Below are 14,285 nucleotides of genomic sequence, written 5' to 3'. Positions count from 1 at the left end.
AATTCCCCCCAAAAATCCAAATTTCCCCCAAAATTTCAAATTCCCCCAAAAAATCCAAATGTACCCAAAATTCCAAATTCCCCCAAAATTCCAAATTCCCCCAAAAATCAAAATTACCCCCAGAAAATCCAAATTCCCCCAAAAAATCCAAATTGCCTCAAAAAAAATCCAAAAACCCAAATTCCCCAAAAAATCCAAATTCCCCCAAAATCCAAATTCCCCAAAAAATCCAAATTGCCCCCAAAAAATCCAAATTCCCCAAAAATCCAAATCCCCCCAAAATTCCAATTTCAGGTTTTTGGGGTGAATTTTGGGGTTTTGGGGTGAATTTTGCAATTTTTGAGGTGGAATTTTGGGGTTTTGGGAGGAATTTTGGGGTTTTTTGGGTGGAATTTTGGGGTTTTGGGAGGAATTTTGGGGTTTTTTGGGTGGAATTTTGGGGTTTTTGGGGTGAATTTTGGGGTTTTTGGGGTGGAATTTTGGGGTTTTTTGGGTGGAATTTTGGGGGTTTTGGGGTGAATTTTGGGGTTTTGGGGTGAATTTTGGGGTTTTTGGGGTGAATTTTGGAATTTTTGAGGTGGAATTTTGGGGTTTTGGGGTGAATTTTGGGGGTTTTGGGGTGAATTTTGGGGTTTTTGGGGTGAATTTTGGGGTTTTTGGGGTGAATTTTGGGGTTTTTGGGGCTCATACCATGAGCAGCTGCTGCAGGAGGAGATCCCATAGAACAATCTCTGGGTTTGGGGTGAATTTTGGGGTGAGTTTTGGGGTGGAATTTTGAGGTTTTGAGGTGGAATTTTTGGGGTTTTGGGAGGAATTTTTGGGGTTTCTGGGTGGAATTTTGGGGTTTTTGGGGGAATTTTGGGGTGTTTGGGGTCACTCCGTCAGCAGCTGCTGCAGGAGGAGATCCCATAGAACGATCTCTGGTTTTGGGTGAATTTTGGGGTGAATTTTGGGGTAGAGTTTTGGAATTTTTGAGTTGGAATTTTCGGGTTTTGGGGTGAATTTTGGGGTTTTTGGGGTGAATTTTGGGGTTTTTGGGTGAATTTTGGGGTTTTTTGGGGTGAATTTTGGGGTTTTTGGGGTGAATTTTGGAATTTTTGAGGTGGAATTTTGGGGTTTTGGGGTGAATTTTGGGGTTTTTGGGGTGAATTTTGGGGTTTTGGGGTGAATTTTGGGGGTTTTGGGGTGAATTTTGGGGTTTTTGGGGTGAATTTTGGGGTTTTGGGGTGAATTTTGGGGTTTTTGGGGTGAATTTTGGGGTTTTTGGGGCTCATACCATGAGCAGCTGCTGCAGGAGGAGATCCCATAGAACAATCTCTGGTTTTGGGGTGAATTTTGGGTGGAATTTTGAGGTTTTGAGGTGGAATTTTTGGGGTTTTGGGAGGAATTTTTGGGGTTTCTGGGTGGAATTTTGGGGTTTTTGGGGTGGAATTTTGGGGTTTTGGGGTGGAATTTTTGGGGTTTTGGGAGGAATTTTTGGGGTTTTGGGAGGAATTTTTGGGGTTTTATGGTGGAATTTTGGGGTTTTGGGTGAATTTTGGGGTTTTTGGGGTGAATTTTGGGGTTTTTTGGGTGGAATTTTGGGGGTTTTGGGGTGAATTTTGGGGTTTTTGGGGTCACTCCGTCAGCAGCTGCTGCAGGAGGAGATCCCATAGAACGATCTCTGGGTTTGGGGTGAATTTTGGGGTTTTGGGGTAGAGTTTTGGAATTTTTGAGGTGGAATTTTGGGGTTTTGGGGTGAATTTTGGGGTTTTTGGGGTGAATTTTGGGGTTTTTGGGGCTCATACCATGAGCAGCTGCTGCAGGAGGAGATCCCATAGAACAATCTCTGGTTTGGGGTGAATTTTGGGGTGAATTTTGGGGTGGAATTTTGAGGTTTTGAGGTGGAATTTTTGGGGTTTTGGGAGGAATTTTTGGGGTTTCTGGGTGGAATTTTGGGGTTTTTGGGGTGGAATTTTGGGGTTTTGGTGGAATTTTTGGGGTTTTGGGAGGAATTTTTGGGGTTTTATGGTGGAATTTTGGGGTTTTGGTGGAATTTTGGGGTTTTTTGGGGTGAATTTTGGGGTTTTTGGGGTGAATTTTGTAATTTCTGAGGTGGAATTTTGGGGTTTTTGGGGTGAATTTTGGGGTGTTTGGGGTCACTCCGTCAGCAGCTGCTGCAGGAGGAGATCCCATAGAACGATCTCTGTTTTGGGGTGAATGTTGGGGTGAATTTTGGGGTAGAGTTTTGGAATTTTTGAGGTGGAATTTTGGGGTTTTGGGGTGAATTTTGGGGTTTTTGGGGCGAATTTTGGGGTTTTGGGGAGAATTTTGGGGTTTTTGGGGTGAATTTTGGGGTTTTTGGGGCTCATACCATGAGCAGCTGCTGCAGGAGGAGATCCCATAGAACAATCTCTGGTTTTGGGGTGAATTTTGGGGTGAGTTTTGGGGTGGAATTTTGAGGTTTTGAGGTGGAATTTTTGGGGTTTTGGGAGGAATTTTTGGGGTTTCTGGGTGGAATTTTGGGGTTTTTGGGGTGAATTTTGGGGTGTTTGGGGTCACTCCGTCAGCAGCTGCTGCGGGAGGAGATCCCATAGAACGATCTCTGGTTTTGGGGTGAATTTTGGGGTGAATTTTGGGGTAGAGTTTTGGAATTTTTGAGTTGGAATTTTCGGGTTTTGGGGTGAATTTTGGGGGTTTTGGGGTGAATTTTGGGGTTTTTGGGGTGAATTTTGGGGTTTTTGGGGTGGAATTTTGGGGTTTTTTGGGTGGAATTTTGGGGTTTTTGGGGTGAATTTTGGGGTTTTGGGGTGAATTTTGGGGTTTTTGGGGTGAATTTTGGGGTTTTTGGGGCTCATACCATGAGCAGCTGCTGCAGGAGGAGATCCCATAGAACAATCTCTGGGTTTGGGGTGAATGTTGGGGTGAGTTTTGGGGTGAGTTTTGGGGTTTTTGGGGTCACTCCATCAGCAGCTGTTGCAGGAGGCTCTTGCCGGGCCCTGCTGGGTTTGGGGTGAATGTTGGGGTGAGTTTTGGGGTGAGTTTTGGGGTGAATTTTGGGGTGAATTTTGGGGTCACTCCATGAGCAGCTGCTGCAGGAGGCTCTTGCCGGGCCCTGCTGGGTTTGGGGTGAATGTTGGGGTGAGTTTTGGGGTGAATTTTGGGGTTTTTGGGGTCACTCCGTGAGCAGCTGCTGCAGGAGGCTCTTGCCGGGCCCCGCCGGGTTTGGGGGGGCCCCCGCGGGGTTTTTGGGGTTCCCGGCGGGGCCGGGCGGGGCCGGGCCCAGGTAGGGCTCCCCCACCAGGTTGACGGTGCACTGCACGTCCGCGAACACCTGCACCTGCTGCACCTGCCGGACACGCGGGAAAACGGGGGGAAAACGGGGGAAAAAGGGAACAAAAGGGGGAAAAGCGAAAAAGAATTGGAAAAAGGGAAAAAAGGGAAAAAAAAGGGAAAAAAAAGGGGAAAAAAAAGGGGGAAAAAGGGGAAAAAGGAAAAAAAAAAAAAAGGGGGGAAAAGGGGAAAAAAAAGGGAAAAAAGGGGAAAAAGGGAAAAAAAGGGGGGAAAAGGGAAAAGGAGGGAAAAAAGGGTAAAAAGGGAAAAAAGGAAAAAAAGGAAAAAAAAGGGGGGAAAAAGGGAAAAAAGTGAAAAAGAATTGGAAAAAGGGAAAAAAGGGAAAAAAGGGGGAAAAGGCGGAAAAAAGGCGGAAAAGGGAAAAAAGGGGAAAACAAGGGGAAAAAGGAGAAAAAAGGGAAAAAAGGGAAAAATGGGGGGAAAGGGGGGAAAAGGGGAAAAAAGGGGAAAAGGGGGAAAAGGGAAAAAAGGGAAAAAAAGGGAAAAACCGGGAAAAAAGGGGAAAAATAAGGGGAAAAGGGGAAAAAAAGCGAAAAAGAATTGGAAAAAGGGAAAAAAGGGAAGAAAAGGGGAAAAAAAGGGAAAAAAAGGGGGAAAAGGGAAAAAAGGGGAAAAAGGGAAAAAAAGGAAAAAAAAGGGGGAAAAAGGGGAAAAAAGGAAAAAATGGGGGAAAAGGGAAAAAAGAAAGAAAAAAGGGAAAAAGGGGAAAAAAGGTAAAAAAGGGGGAATAAATGGGAAAAAGGGGAAAAAGGGGAAAAAGGAAAAAAAGGAAAAAAGGGGGAAAAAGGGGAAAAAAGGGAAAAAGGGGGAAAAAGGGGAAAAAAGGGGAAAAAAGGGGGAAAAAAGAGGAAAAAGGGAATAAAAAGGGAAAAAAGGGGGAAAAAAGGAAAAAAAAGAAAAAAGGGGGGAAAAGGAAAAAAAGGGGGGAAAAGGGGAAAAAAGGGGGAAAAAAGGAAAAAATGGAAAAAAGGGAAAAAAAGGGGGAAAAAAGGGGGAAAAGGGGAAAAAGGGAAAAAAGGAAAAAAAGGGGGAAAAGGGGAAAAAGGGAAAAAAGCGAAAAAGAATTGGAAAAAGGGAAAAAAGGGGAAAAAGGGAAAAAAGGAAAAAAAGGAAAAAAAGGAAAAAAGGGGGAAAAAGGGGAAAAAAGGGAAAAGGGGGGAAAAAGGGGAAAAAAGGGGAAAAAAGGGGGAAAAAAGAGGAAAAAGGGAATAAAAAGGGAAAAAAGGGGGAAAAAAGGAAAAAAAAGAAAAAAGGGGGGAAAAGGAAAAAAAGGGGGAAAAGGGGAAAAAAGGGGGAAAAAAGGAAAAAATGGAAAAAAGGGGAAAAAAGGGGGAAAAGGGGAAAAGGGAAAAAAGGAAAAAAAGGGGGAAAAGGGGAAAAAGGGAAAAAAGCGAAAAAGAATTGGAAAAAGGGAAAAAAGGGAAGAAAAGGGAAAAAAGGGGGAAAAGGGAAAAAGGAAAAAAAAAACAGAAAAAAAAAAGGGGAGAAACGGGGAAAAAAGGGGAAGAAGGGAATAAAAGGGGGAAAAGGGAAAAAAGGGAAAAAAGGGAAAAAGGGAAAAAAGGGAAAAAGGGAAAACAGAACAGGCAGTCAGACGGTGGCCGGGACGTGCCGGGGCCTTTGGGGTGGCTTTGGTGGCACCGGCGCGTGCTGGCACCGCGCGGCTTCAGCACAGGGGTGGCACCCAGGGGTGGCACCCAGCACTGGTGGGACCTTGGTGACCTCAACCCAAAGGTGGCACCCAGAGGTGGCACCCAAACACTGATGGGACCTTGGTGACCTCAACCCAAAGGTGGCACCCAGAGGTGGCACCCAAACACTGATGGGACCTTGGTGGCTTCAGCCCAGAGGTGGCACCCAACACTGGTGGCACCCAGCACTGAGGTGACCCTGGTGACCTGAACCCAGAGGTGGCACCCAGAGGTGGCACCCAAACACTGATGGGACCTTGGTGGCTTCAGCCCAGAGGTGGCACCCAACACTGAGGTGACCTTGGTGACCTCAACCCAAAGATGGCACCCAGAGGTGGCACCCAGCACTGATGGGATCCTGGTGACCTCAACCCAGGGGTGGCACCCAGAGGTGGCACCCAAACACTGATGGGACCTTGGTGGCTTCAACCCAAAGGTGGCACCCAGAGGTGGCACCCAAACACTGATGGGACCTTGGTGACCTCAACCCAAAGGTGGCACCCAGAGGTGGCACCCAGAGGTGGCACCCAGCACTGGTGGGACCTTGGTGACCTCAACCCAAAGGTGGCACCCAGAGGTGGCACCCAAACACTGATGGGACCTTGGTGGCTTCAGCCCAGAGGTGGCACCCAGAGGTGGCACCCAACACTGAGGTGACCCTGGTGACCTCAACCCAGAGGTGGCACCCAGAGGTGGCACCCAAACACTTGATGGGACCTTGGTGGCTTCAGCCCAGAGGTGGCACCCAGCACTGAGGTGACCATGGTGACCTGAACCCAGAGGTGGCACCCAGAGGTGGCACCCAAACACTGATGGGACCCTGGTGACCTCAACCCAGAGGTGGCACCCAGAGGTGGCACCCAAACACTTGATGGGACCTTGGTGGCCTCAACCCAGGAGTGGCACCCAGAGGTGGCACCCAAACACTGACTGACCTGGGTGGCTTCAGCCCAGAGGTGACACCCAGCACTGAGGTGACCTTGGTGACCTCAACCCAAAGGTGGCACCCAGAGGTGGCACCCAAACACTGATGGGACCCTGGTGACCTCAACCCAGAGGTGGCACCCAGCACTGGTGGGACCCTGGTGACCTCAACCCAAAGGTGGCACCCAGAGGTGGCACCCAGCAGTGGTGGGACCTTGGTGGCTTCAGCCCAGAGGTGGCACCCAAACACTGAGGTGACCTTGGTGACCTCAACCCAGAGGTGGCACCCAGAGGTGGCACCCAAACACTTGATGGGACCTTGGTGGCCTCAACCCAGGAGTGGCACCCAGAGGTGGCACCCAGCACTGGTGGGACCCTGGTGACCTCAACCCAGAGGTGGCACCCAGAGGTGACTGGGCCATGGTGGCTTCAAGCCCACGCTGGTGGGACCTCGGTGGCTTCAACCCAGTGGTGTCACCCCACGGTGTCACCCAGCCCTGAGGTGACCTTGGTGGCCTCAACCCAACGGTGTCACCCAGCACTGGTGGGACCTTGGTGACCTCAACCCAACGGCGTCACTCAACATTGGTGGGACCTTGGTGGCTTCCACCCAACGGTGTCACCCAGCAATTGTTGGACGTTGGTGGCTTCAACCCAATGGTGTCACCCCACGGTGTCACCCAGCACTGATGTGACCATGGTGACCTCAACCCAACGGTGTCACCAACATTGAGGTGACCATGGCGGCTTCAGCCCCAGTGGTGTCACCCAACGCTGGTGGGACCTTGGTGGCTTCAGCCCAAGAGGTGGCACCCGATGGTGTCACCCAACACTGAGGTGACCGTGGTGACCTCAACCCAGTGGTGGCACCCAGTGGTGGTGGGACCTTGGTGGCTTCCACCCAGTGGTGTCACCCAACATTGGTGGGACCTTGGTGGCTTCCACCCAACGGTGTCACCCAGCAATTGTTGGACCTTGGTGGCTCCAACCCAGTGGTGTCACCCAACATTGGTGGGACCATGGTGGCTCCAAGCCAGAGGTGTCACCCAACATTGGTGGGACCATGGCGGCTTCAGCCCAGTGGTGTCACCCAACATTGGTGGGACCATGGTGGCTCCAAGCCAGAGGTGTCACCCAACATTGGTGGGACCATGGCGGCTTCAGCCCAGTGGTGTCACCCAACATTGGTGGGACCATGGTGGCTCCAACCCAGTGGTGTCACCCAACGCTGGTGGGACCCCGGTGACCTCAACCTGACGGTGTCACCTGGTAGCATCACCCAGCACTAATGGGACCATGGTGGCTTCGACCCACTGGTGTCACCCAACGGTGTCACCCAACACTGGTGGCACCTTGGTGGCTCCATCCCCAATGGGTGTCACCCAACACTGGAGTGACCCTGGTGGCTCCATCCCCAATGGGTGTCACCCAACACTGGAGTGACCCTGGTGACCTCAACCCCAAGAGATGTCACCCAACACTGGTGACCCCCTGGTGGCTCCATCCCCAATGGGTGCCACCCAACACTGGTGGCACCTTGGTGGCTCCAACCCCACTGGGTGCCACCCAACACTGGAGTGACCCTGGTGGCTCCATCCCCAATGGGTGTCACCCAACATTGCTGTGACCCTGGTGACCTCAACCCCAAGAGATGCCACCCAACACTGGTGACACCCTGGTGGCTCCAACCCCACTGGGTGCCACCCAACATTGCTGTGACCCTGGTGACCTCAACCCCAATGGGTGCCACCCAACACTGGAGTGACCCTGGTGGCTCCAACCCCAATGGGTGCCACCCAACACTGGTGGCACCTTGGTGGCTCCAACCCCACTGGGTGCCACCCAACATTGCTGTGACCCTGGTGACCTCAACCCCAAGAGATGCCACCCAACACTGGTGACCCCCTGGTGGCTCCATCCCCAATGGGTGCCACCCAACACTGGTGGCACCTTGGTGGCTCCAACCCCACTGGGTGCCACCCAACACTGGAGTGACCCTGGTGGCTCCAACCCCAAGGGGTGTCACCTCGTACTGGTGGCACCTTGGTGGCTCCAACCCCAAGGGGCGCCATCCACCACGGCCGTGACCTTGGTGTGCCCCGACGCTGATGTGACCGTGGTGACCTCAACCCGAGAGGTGTCACCCCCTGGACGTCACCCCCCGCTGGTGCCCCCGGTGCCTTCAGCCCACCACGACCCCACCCACGGTGCCGTTGTGTCCCCGCTCTCCGGGCCTGTCCCGGTTGTGTTCAGGGACTGTCCCCACCCCTGCAGGGGACCCTGCGGTGACACCGTTGGGCCCTGTCCCCCCCCGCCGGCCCCGCGGTGACAACTGGGGACGGCGCCGGTGCCGCGTGCGTACCTGGGCGCCGTCGGGCTCGGGCTTGAGCAGCTCGGCGGGGCCCAGCTGGCCGCAGAACAGCCCCGGGGGCCTCAGCGCCGCCTCCGACACCTGCGCGGCAGCGGGAACCGGCGCGGAGTGAGTGAGTGAGTGAGTGAGTGAATGAATGAAGGAATGAATGAATGGCGGGAGTGAGCGGCGGGAATGAATGAATGAAGGAATGAATGAATGCATGAATGGCGGGAGTGAGTGACGGGAATGAAGGAATGAATGAATGAATGAATGAATGGCGGGAGTGAGTGACGGGAATGAATGAGTGACAGGAATGAGTGCCGGGAATGAGTGCCGGGAATGAATGAATGAATGGCGGGAATGAATGAATGAATGAATGAATGGCGGGAATGAGTGCTGGGAATGAATGGCGGGAATGGCAGGAATGAATGGCAGGAATGGCGGGAATGCCGGGAATGAATGAATGAATGGCGGGAATGAAGGAGTGAATGAATGGCGGGAATGAGTGCTGGGAATGAATGGCGGGAATGCCGGGAATGAATGAATGAATGAATGGCGGGAATGAGTGCTGGGAATGAATGGCGGGAATGGCAGGAATGAATGGCAGGAATGGCGGGAATGCCGGGAATGAATGAATGAATGAATGGCGGGAATGAAGGAGTGAATGAATGAATGGCGGGAATGAGTGCTGTGAATGAATGACGGGAATGGCAGGAATGAATGGCGGGAATGCCGGGAATGAATGGCGGGAATGAATGAATGAATGAATGGCGGGAATGAGTGCTGGGAATGAATGGCGGGAATGGCAGGAATGAATGGCGGGAATGCCGGGAATGAATGAATGAATGGCGGGAATGAAGGAGTGAATGAATGAATGAATGGCGGGAATGGCGGGAGTGCTGAGAATGAATGGCGGGAATGAGTGCTGGGAATGAATGGCGGGAATGCCGGGAATGAATGAATGCCGGGAATGAATGCCGGGAATGAATGCTGGGAATGAATGGCGGGAATGAATGGTGGGATCAGCGGGAATGAGTGCTGGGAATGAATGGTGGGAATGGCGGGAATGGTGGGAATGAATGGCAGGAATGCCAGGAATGCCGGGAATGAGTGCCAGGAATGAATGGCGGGAATGAGTGGTGGGAATGAATGGCGGGAATGGTGGGAATGAATGGCAGGAATGCCAGGAATGCCAGGAATGAATGAATGGTGGGAATGAGTGCCGGGAATGCCGGGGAAGGGAACGAGCACGGTTCTGGGGGTTTGGGATGGATCTCGTGTTCAATGGGGTTTGGGGTGGGGGTCCGTGATGGATCCCAATGGGATGTTGGGATCTGCTCCAGCGTTCTCCTCTCCTTACCCTGTTCCTGCCCTATGCACACCCAGTCCTGATCCCATTCCTGATCCCATTCCCGATCCCATTCCCCACTTATGATCCTATTCCCGATCCCAGTCCTGATCCTATTCCCAATTCCAATCCCCATTCCTGATCCCATTCCCAATTCCAGTCCTGATCCCACTCCTGATCCACCTCCCAATCCCATTCCCCATTCCTGATCCCATTCCCGATCCCATTCCTGATCCTACTCCCAATTCCAGTCCTGATCCCATTCCCGATCCTACTCCCAGTCCCATTCCCCATTTAAAACCGTATTCCCGATCCCATTCCCGATCCCATTCCCAATTCCCATTCCCGATCCCGTTCCCAATCCCATTCCCCATTTATGATCCCATTCCCGATCCCATTCCCAATTCCCATTCCTGATCCTGTTCCCAATTCCAGTCCTGATCCCACTCCTGATCCCAATCCCAATCCCATTCCCCATTCCCGATCCCATTCCCAATCCCATTCCCGATCCCATTCCCAATCCCATTCCCCATTCCCAGCTCTCCAGGGATCCACGGTCCATTCCCAATCCCATTCCAGCCAGAATTCCAGCGTCCTGCAACTCCGGAGTGGGATTTCGTGGGATTTTTTGGGATGGAGACGTCAGGTTTGGTGGGGTTTGGGCCGGGGATCTGGGGTCTGGGGGCTTTGGGGGCTTTGGGGGCTTTGGGGACGGGGGTGTCATCTCTGCGGGGATTTGGGATGGGCACTTGCCACGGATCCAGGGGGGATCCCAACGGGATCTGCTCCAACGCTCTCCTCCTCTCCTTCCCCTGCCCTTCATCCACCCATTCCTGATCCCATTCCTGATCCCATCTCCTACTCCCAAGGATCCACAGCTCCATTCCCAATCCCATTCCCGAATCCAATCCCATTCCCTTTTTCCAGAGATCCATGGCCCCATTCCCGATTCCATTCCCATTCCCATTCCCAGGGTTTCACAGCCCCATTCCCAATCCCATTCCTGCTCTCATTTTCTATCTCCAGGGATCCGCAGCCCCATTCCCGATGCTGTTTCCAATCCTATTCCTAATCCAATTTCCTGTCCTCACGGATCCACAGCCGCATTACTGATCCCATTCCCGATCCCCTTCCCTGTTCCCAAGGATCCACGGTCCCATTCCCAGTCCCGTTCCCAGCGATCCACAGCTTCGCTCCTCATCCCATTCCTGATCCCAATCCCATTTCCTATTCCCAAGGATCCACACCCATTCCTGATCCCATTCCTGATCCCATTCCCGATACCGTTCCCAGTGATCCACGGCCCCATCCAACCACCTGGAACTTCTCCACATGTTCCTGTACCCCCATCCCCATCCCCATCCCCATCCCCATTCCATCCCCATTCTCCATCCCAATCCCATTCCCAGGGATTCCCATCCCCATTCTCCATCCCAATCCCATTCCCAGGGATTCCCATCCCCATTCCCCCATCCCCATTCCCATTCCCAGGGATTCCCATTCCCAATCCCATTCCCATTCCCAGGGATTCCCATTCCCAATCCCATTCCCATTCCCAGGGATTCCCATTCCCAATCCCATTCCCATTCCCAGGGATTCCCATTCCCAATCCCATTCCCATTCCCAGGGATTCCCATTCCCAGGGATTCCCAGTCCCCATCCCCATCCCCGTCCCCATTCCATTCCCATCCCCATCCACATTCATTCCCATTCCCATTCCCATTCCCATTCCCATTCCATCCCCATTATCGATCCCATCCCCATTCCCAGTGATTCCCATTCTCATTCCCATCGCCATCCCCATCCCATCCCCATCCCCATTCCCCATCCTGATTCCCATTCCCATTCCATTCCCACCCCAATCCCATTCCCTGTTCCCATTCCCATCCCCAGTGATTCCCAATCCCATCCCCGTTCCATTCCCATCCCCATCCCCATTCCCAGTGATTCCCATTCCCAATCCCACTCCCTGTTCCCATTCCCATTCCCAGTGATTCCCATTCCCATCCCATTCCCAATCCCATCCCCAGTGATTCCCATTCCCAATCCCAGTGATTCCCATTCCCATTCCCAGTGATTCCCATTCCCAATCCCACTCGCTGTTCCCATTCCCATTCCCAGTGATTCCCATTCCCAATCCCTATCCCAATCCTATTCCCATCCCCATCCCCATTCCCAGTGATTCCCATTCCCATCCCATTTCCAATCCCATCCCCAGTGATCCCCATTCCCATTCCCAGTGATTCCCATTCCCAATCCCAGTGATTCCCAATCCCATTCCCAGTGATTCCCATTCCCAATCCCATTCCCATTCCCAATCCCGGTGATTCCCATTCCCATTCCCGGTGATTCCCAATCCCGCGCCCACCTGCTCCGAGCACATGGAGTTGATGCCGGCCATGACGGGATTCATGGCAATGCCGCCGCCCATGGCGCCCATGCCGGGAATGCCGCCGGAGCCGCCGGGAACGCCACCGGAACCGGGAATTCCTCCGGAGCCGGGAATGCCGCCGGAGCCGGGAATTCCACCACCGGAGCCGGGAATGCCGCCGGAGCCAGGAATGCCGGTGCCGGCTCCGTTGCCGGCCATGGAGACGGTGATGCTCATGTTGTTGTACATCCCCTGCGCCGCCGCCGGCGCCGCGCCCGCCGGGCCGAAAACGCTGGAAAACCGGGAAAAAAAATGTCGGGAATGGCCAGGACCATCCCAAAAAGTTCCGATTTCCAATTCCCCGGAGTTCCAAACGGTTCCGGTGGTGGGATGGCTGAGGTTCGGTCCCGTCACGGTCCCGTCCCGCCCCATCCCGGCGTGGTCCTGGGGATTTCCTGGGAATTCCTTCCCGAATTCCCCCTCTTTTCCCTTTGTTCCACAAGGAATTGAGGTTCAGGGAATTTCGGGATGGTTTCAGTGGGAAGGGACCTTAAGGAGAAACTCCAGGAATATTCCAGGCTCTGATTTTTCCTTGGAAAAGTTCCAAGGGTGAGACGGCCACAGATTGTCTGGGAACTCCAGCCCAGCCGAGAATTCCTCCCCCAATCCCATTTCCCCTTTCCCAGGGAATTCCCTCCATTCCCAGCTCTCCCAGCCGGGCACTGGATCCATCCCCAGCCCAGCTCCTCTCCGGAATGGAATTCTGGGAATTCCCTGGGAATGTCGGGGATCTCCCTTCCCCTTTCCATCCCCAAATCCCATAAAAATCGCTGGGGACGGATCCTGAGTGTCCTGGATCCCAGAATCCCGGAGTGGTTTGGGATGGGATCCGTGGACCTGCAACCCCATCCCATTCCCACCCCAGGGTGCTCCACGCTTTCCTTGGACACTGCCAGGGATTCTCCGGGAATTCCAGCCCAGCCGGGAATCCCTTCCCAAGATCCCACCCCAATCCTCCCTTTTCCTGGAGCTGCTCCCACCCTACACCCCGATCCCATTCCCGATCCCGATCCCGTTCCCAGGGATGCACAGCCCCATCCCAAGGGCTGGAATTTCTCGGGATCTCTCTGCACCCCCAAGGCCATCCCGGCTCCAAACTTCGATCCCATTCCCAACAAAGGGAATCCCAAACGCGGATCCCTTGGGAATTTTCTGGATAACCGGCACTCGGTGGAAGGGCGAAGTTTTGTGGGATTTCGGGATGGGGATCCCCACGGATCAACGGGGGATTCCACTGGGCAATTCCAAAGGACAATCCCAATGGATGAATCCAGTGAACAATCCCAGTGGCCGCTTCCAAAGGGTGATCCCAATGGACAATCCCATTGGGCAGTTCCAAAGAACGATTCCAGTGGGTAATCCCAAAGGACGATTCCAATGGGTGACTCGAATGGATGATCCCGATGGGTAATTCCCATGGGTAATCCCGATGGATAATTCCCATTGACAATTCCAATGGCAAATACCAATGGATAATCCCAATAGATGAATCCAATGGATAATTCCCATGGACATTCCCAATGGACAATCCCAAAGGATGATTCCAGTGGGTGACTCCAATGGATGATCCCGATGGGTAATTCCCATTGACAATTCTCATGGATAATCCCGATGGATAATTCCCATTGACAATTCCAATGGCAAATACCAATGGATAATCCCAATAGATGAATCCAATGGATAATTCCCATGGACATTCCCAATGGACAATCCCAAAGGATGATTCCAGTGGGTGACTCGAATGGATGATCCCGATGGGTAACTCCCATTGACCATTCCCATGGGTAATCCCGATGGATAATTCCCATTGACAATTCCAATGGCAAATACCAATGGATAATCCCAATAGATGAATCCAATGGATAATTCCCATGGACATTCCCAATGGACAATCCCAAAGGATGATTCCAGTGGGTGACTCAAATGGATGATCCCGATGGGTAACTCCCATTGACCATTCCCATGGGTAATCCCGATGGATAATTCCCATTGACAATTCCAATGGCAAATACCAATGGATAATCCCAATGAGAGACTCCAATGGATAATTCCCATGGACATTCCCAGAGGATGATTCCAGTGGGTGACTCCAATGGATGATCCCAAAGGATTATTCCAATGAGTAATTCCCATGGGTAATTTGAACGGAAAAAAACAATGGGTAATTCCAAAGGGTGATTTTGATGGCTAAATCCAATGGATAAT

General features: G+C 52.5%; 1 protein-coding gene across 1 annotated transcript in view; it reads right to left on the bottom strand.

Annotated features, from left to right (window-relative positions):
• Positions 1-3,154: 3,154 nt before the first annotated feature.
• The window catches only part of NCOA1 (nuclear receptor coactivator 1), a 97,843-nt gene continuing 86,712 nt past the window's right edge, over positions 3,155-14,285 (bottom strand). Inside the window, exons 19-22 of the mRNA XM_058801533.1 lie at positions 12,223-12,312; positions 12,018-12,102; positions 8,311-8,400; positions 3,155-3,328 (exon numbers count right to left, since the gene is read on the bottom strand). Coding sequence (XP_058657516.1) covers positions 3,155-3,328; positions 8,311-8,400; positions 12,018-12,102; positions 12,223-12,312 — 439 coding nt within the window. The remainder of the gene's footprint in view (positions 3,329-8,310; positions 8,401-12,017; positions 12,103-12,222; positions 12,313-14,285) is intronic.

This window comes from Ammospiza caudacuta, chromosome 3 (genome assembly GCF_027887145.1).
Source record: "Ammospiza caudacuta isolate bAmmCau1 chromosome 3, bAmmCau1.pri, whole genome shotgun sequence".
Classification (NCBI taxonomy): Eukaryota; Metazoa; Chordata; class Aves; order Passeriformes; family Passerellidae; genus Ammospiza; species Ammospiza caudacuta.
This window is presented reverse-complemented; position numbering and strand designations above follow the sequence as displayed.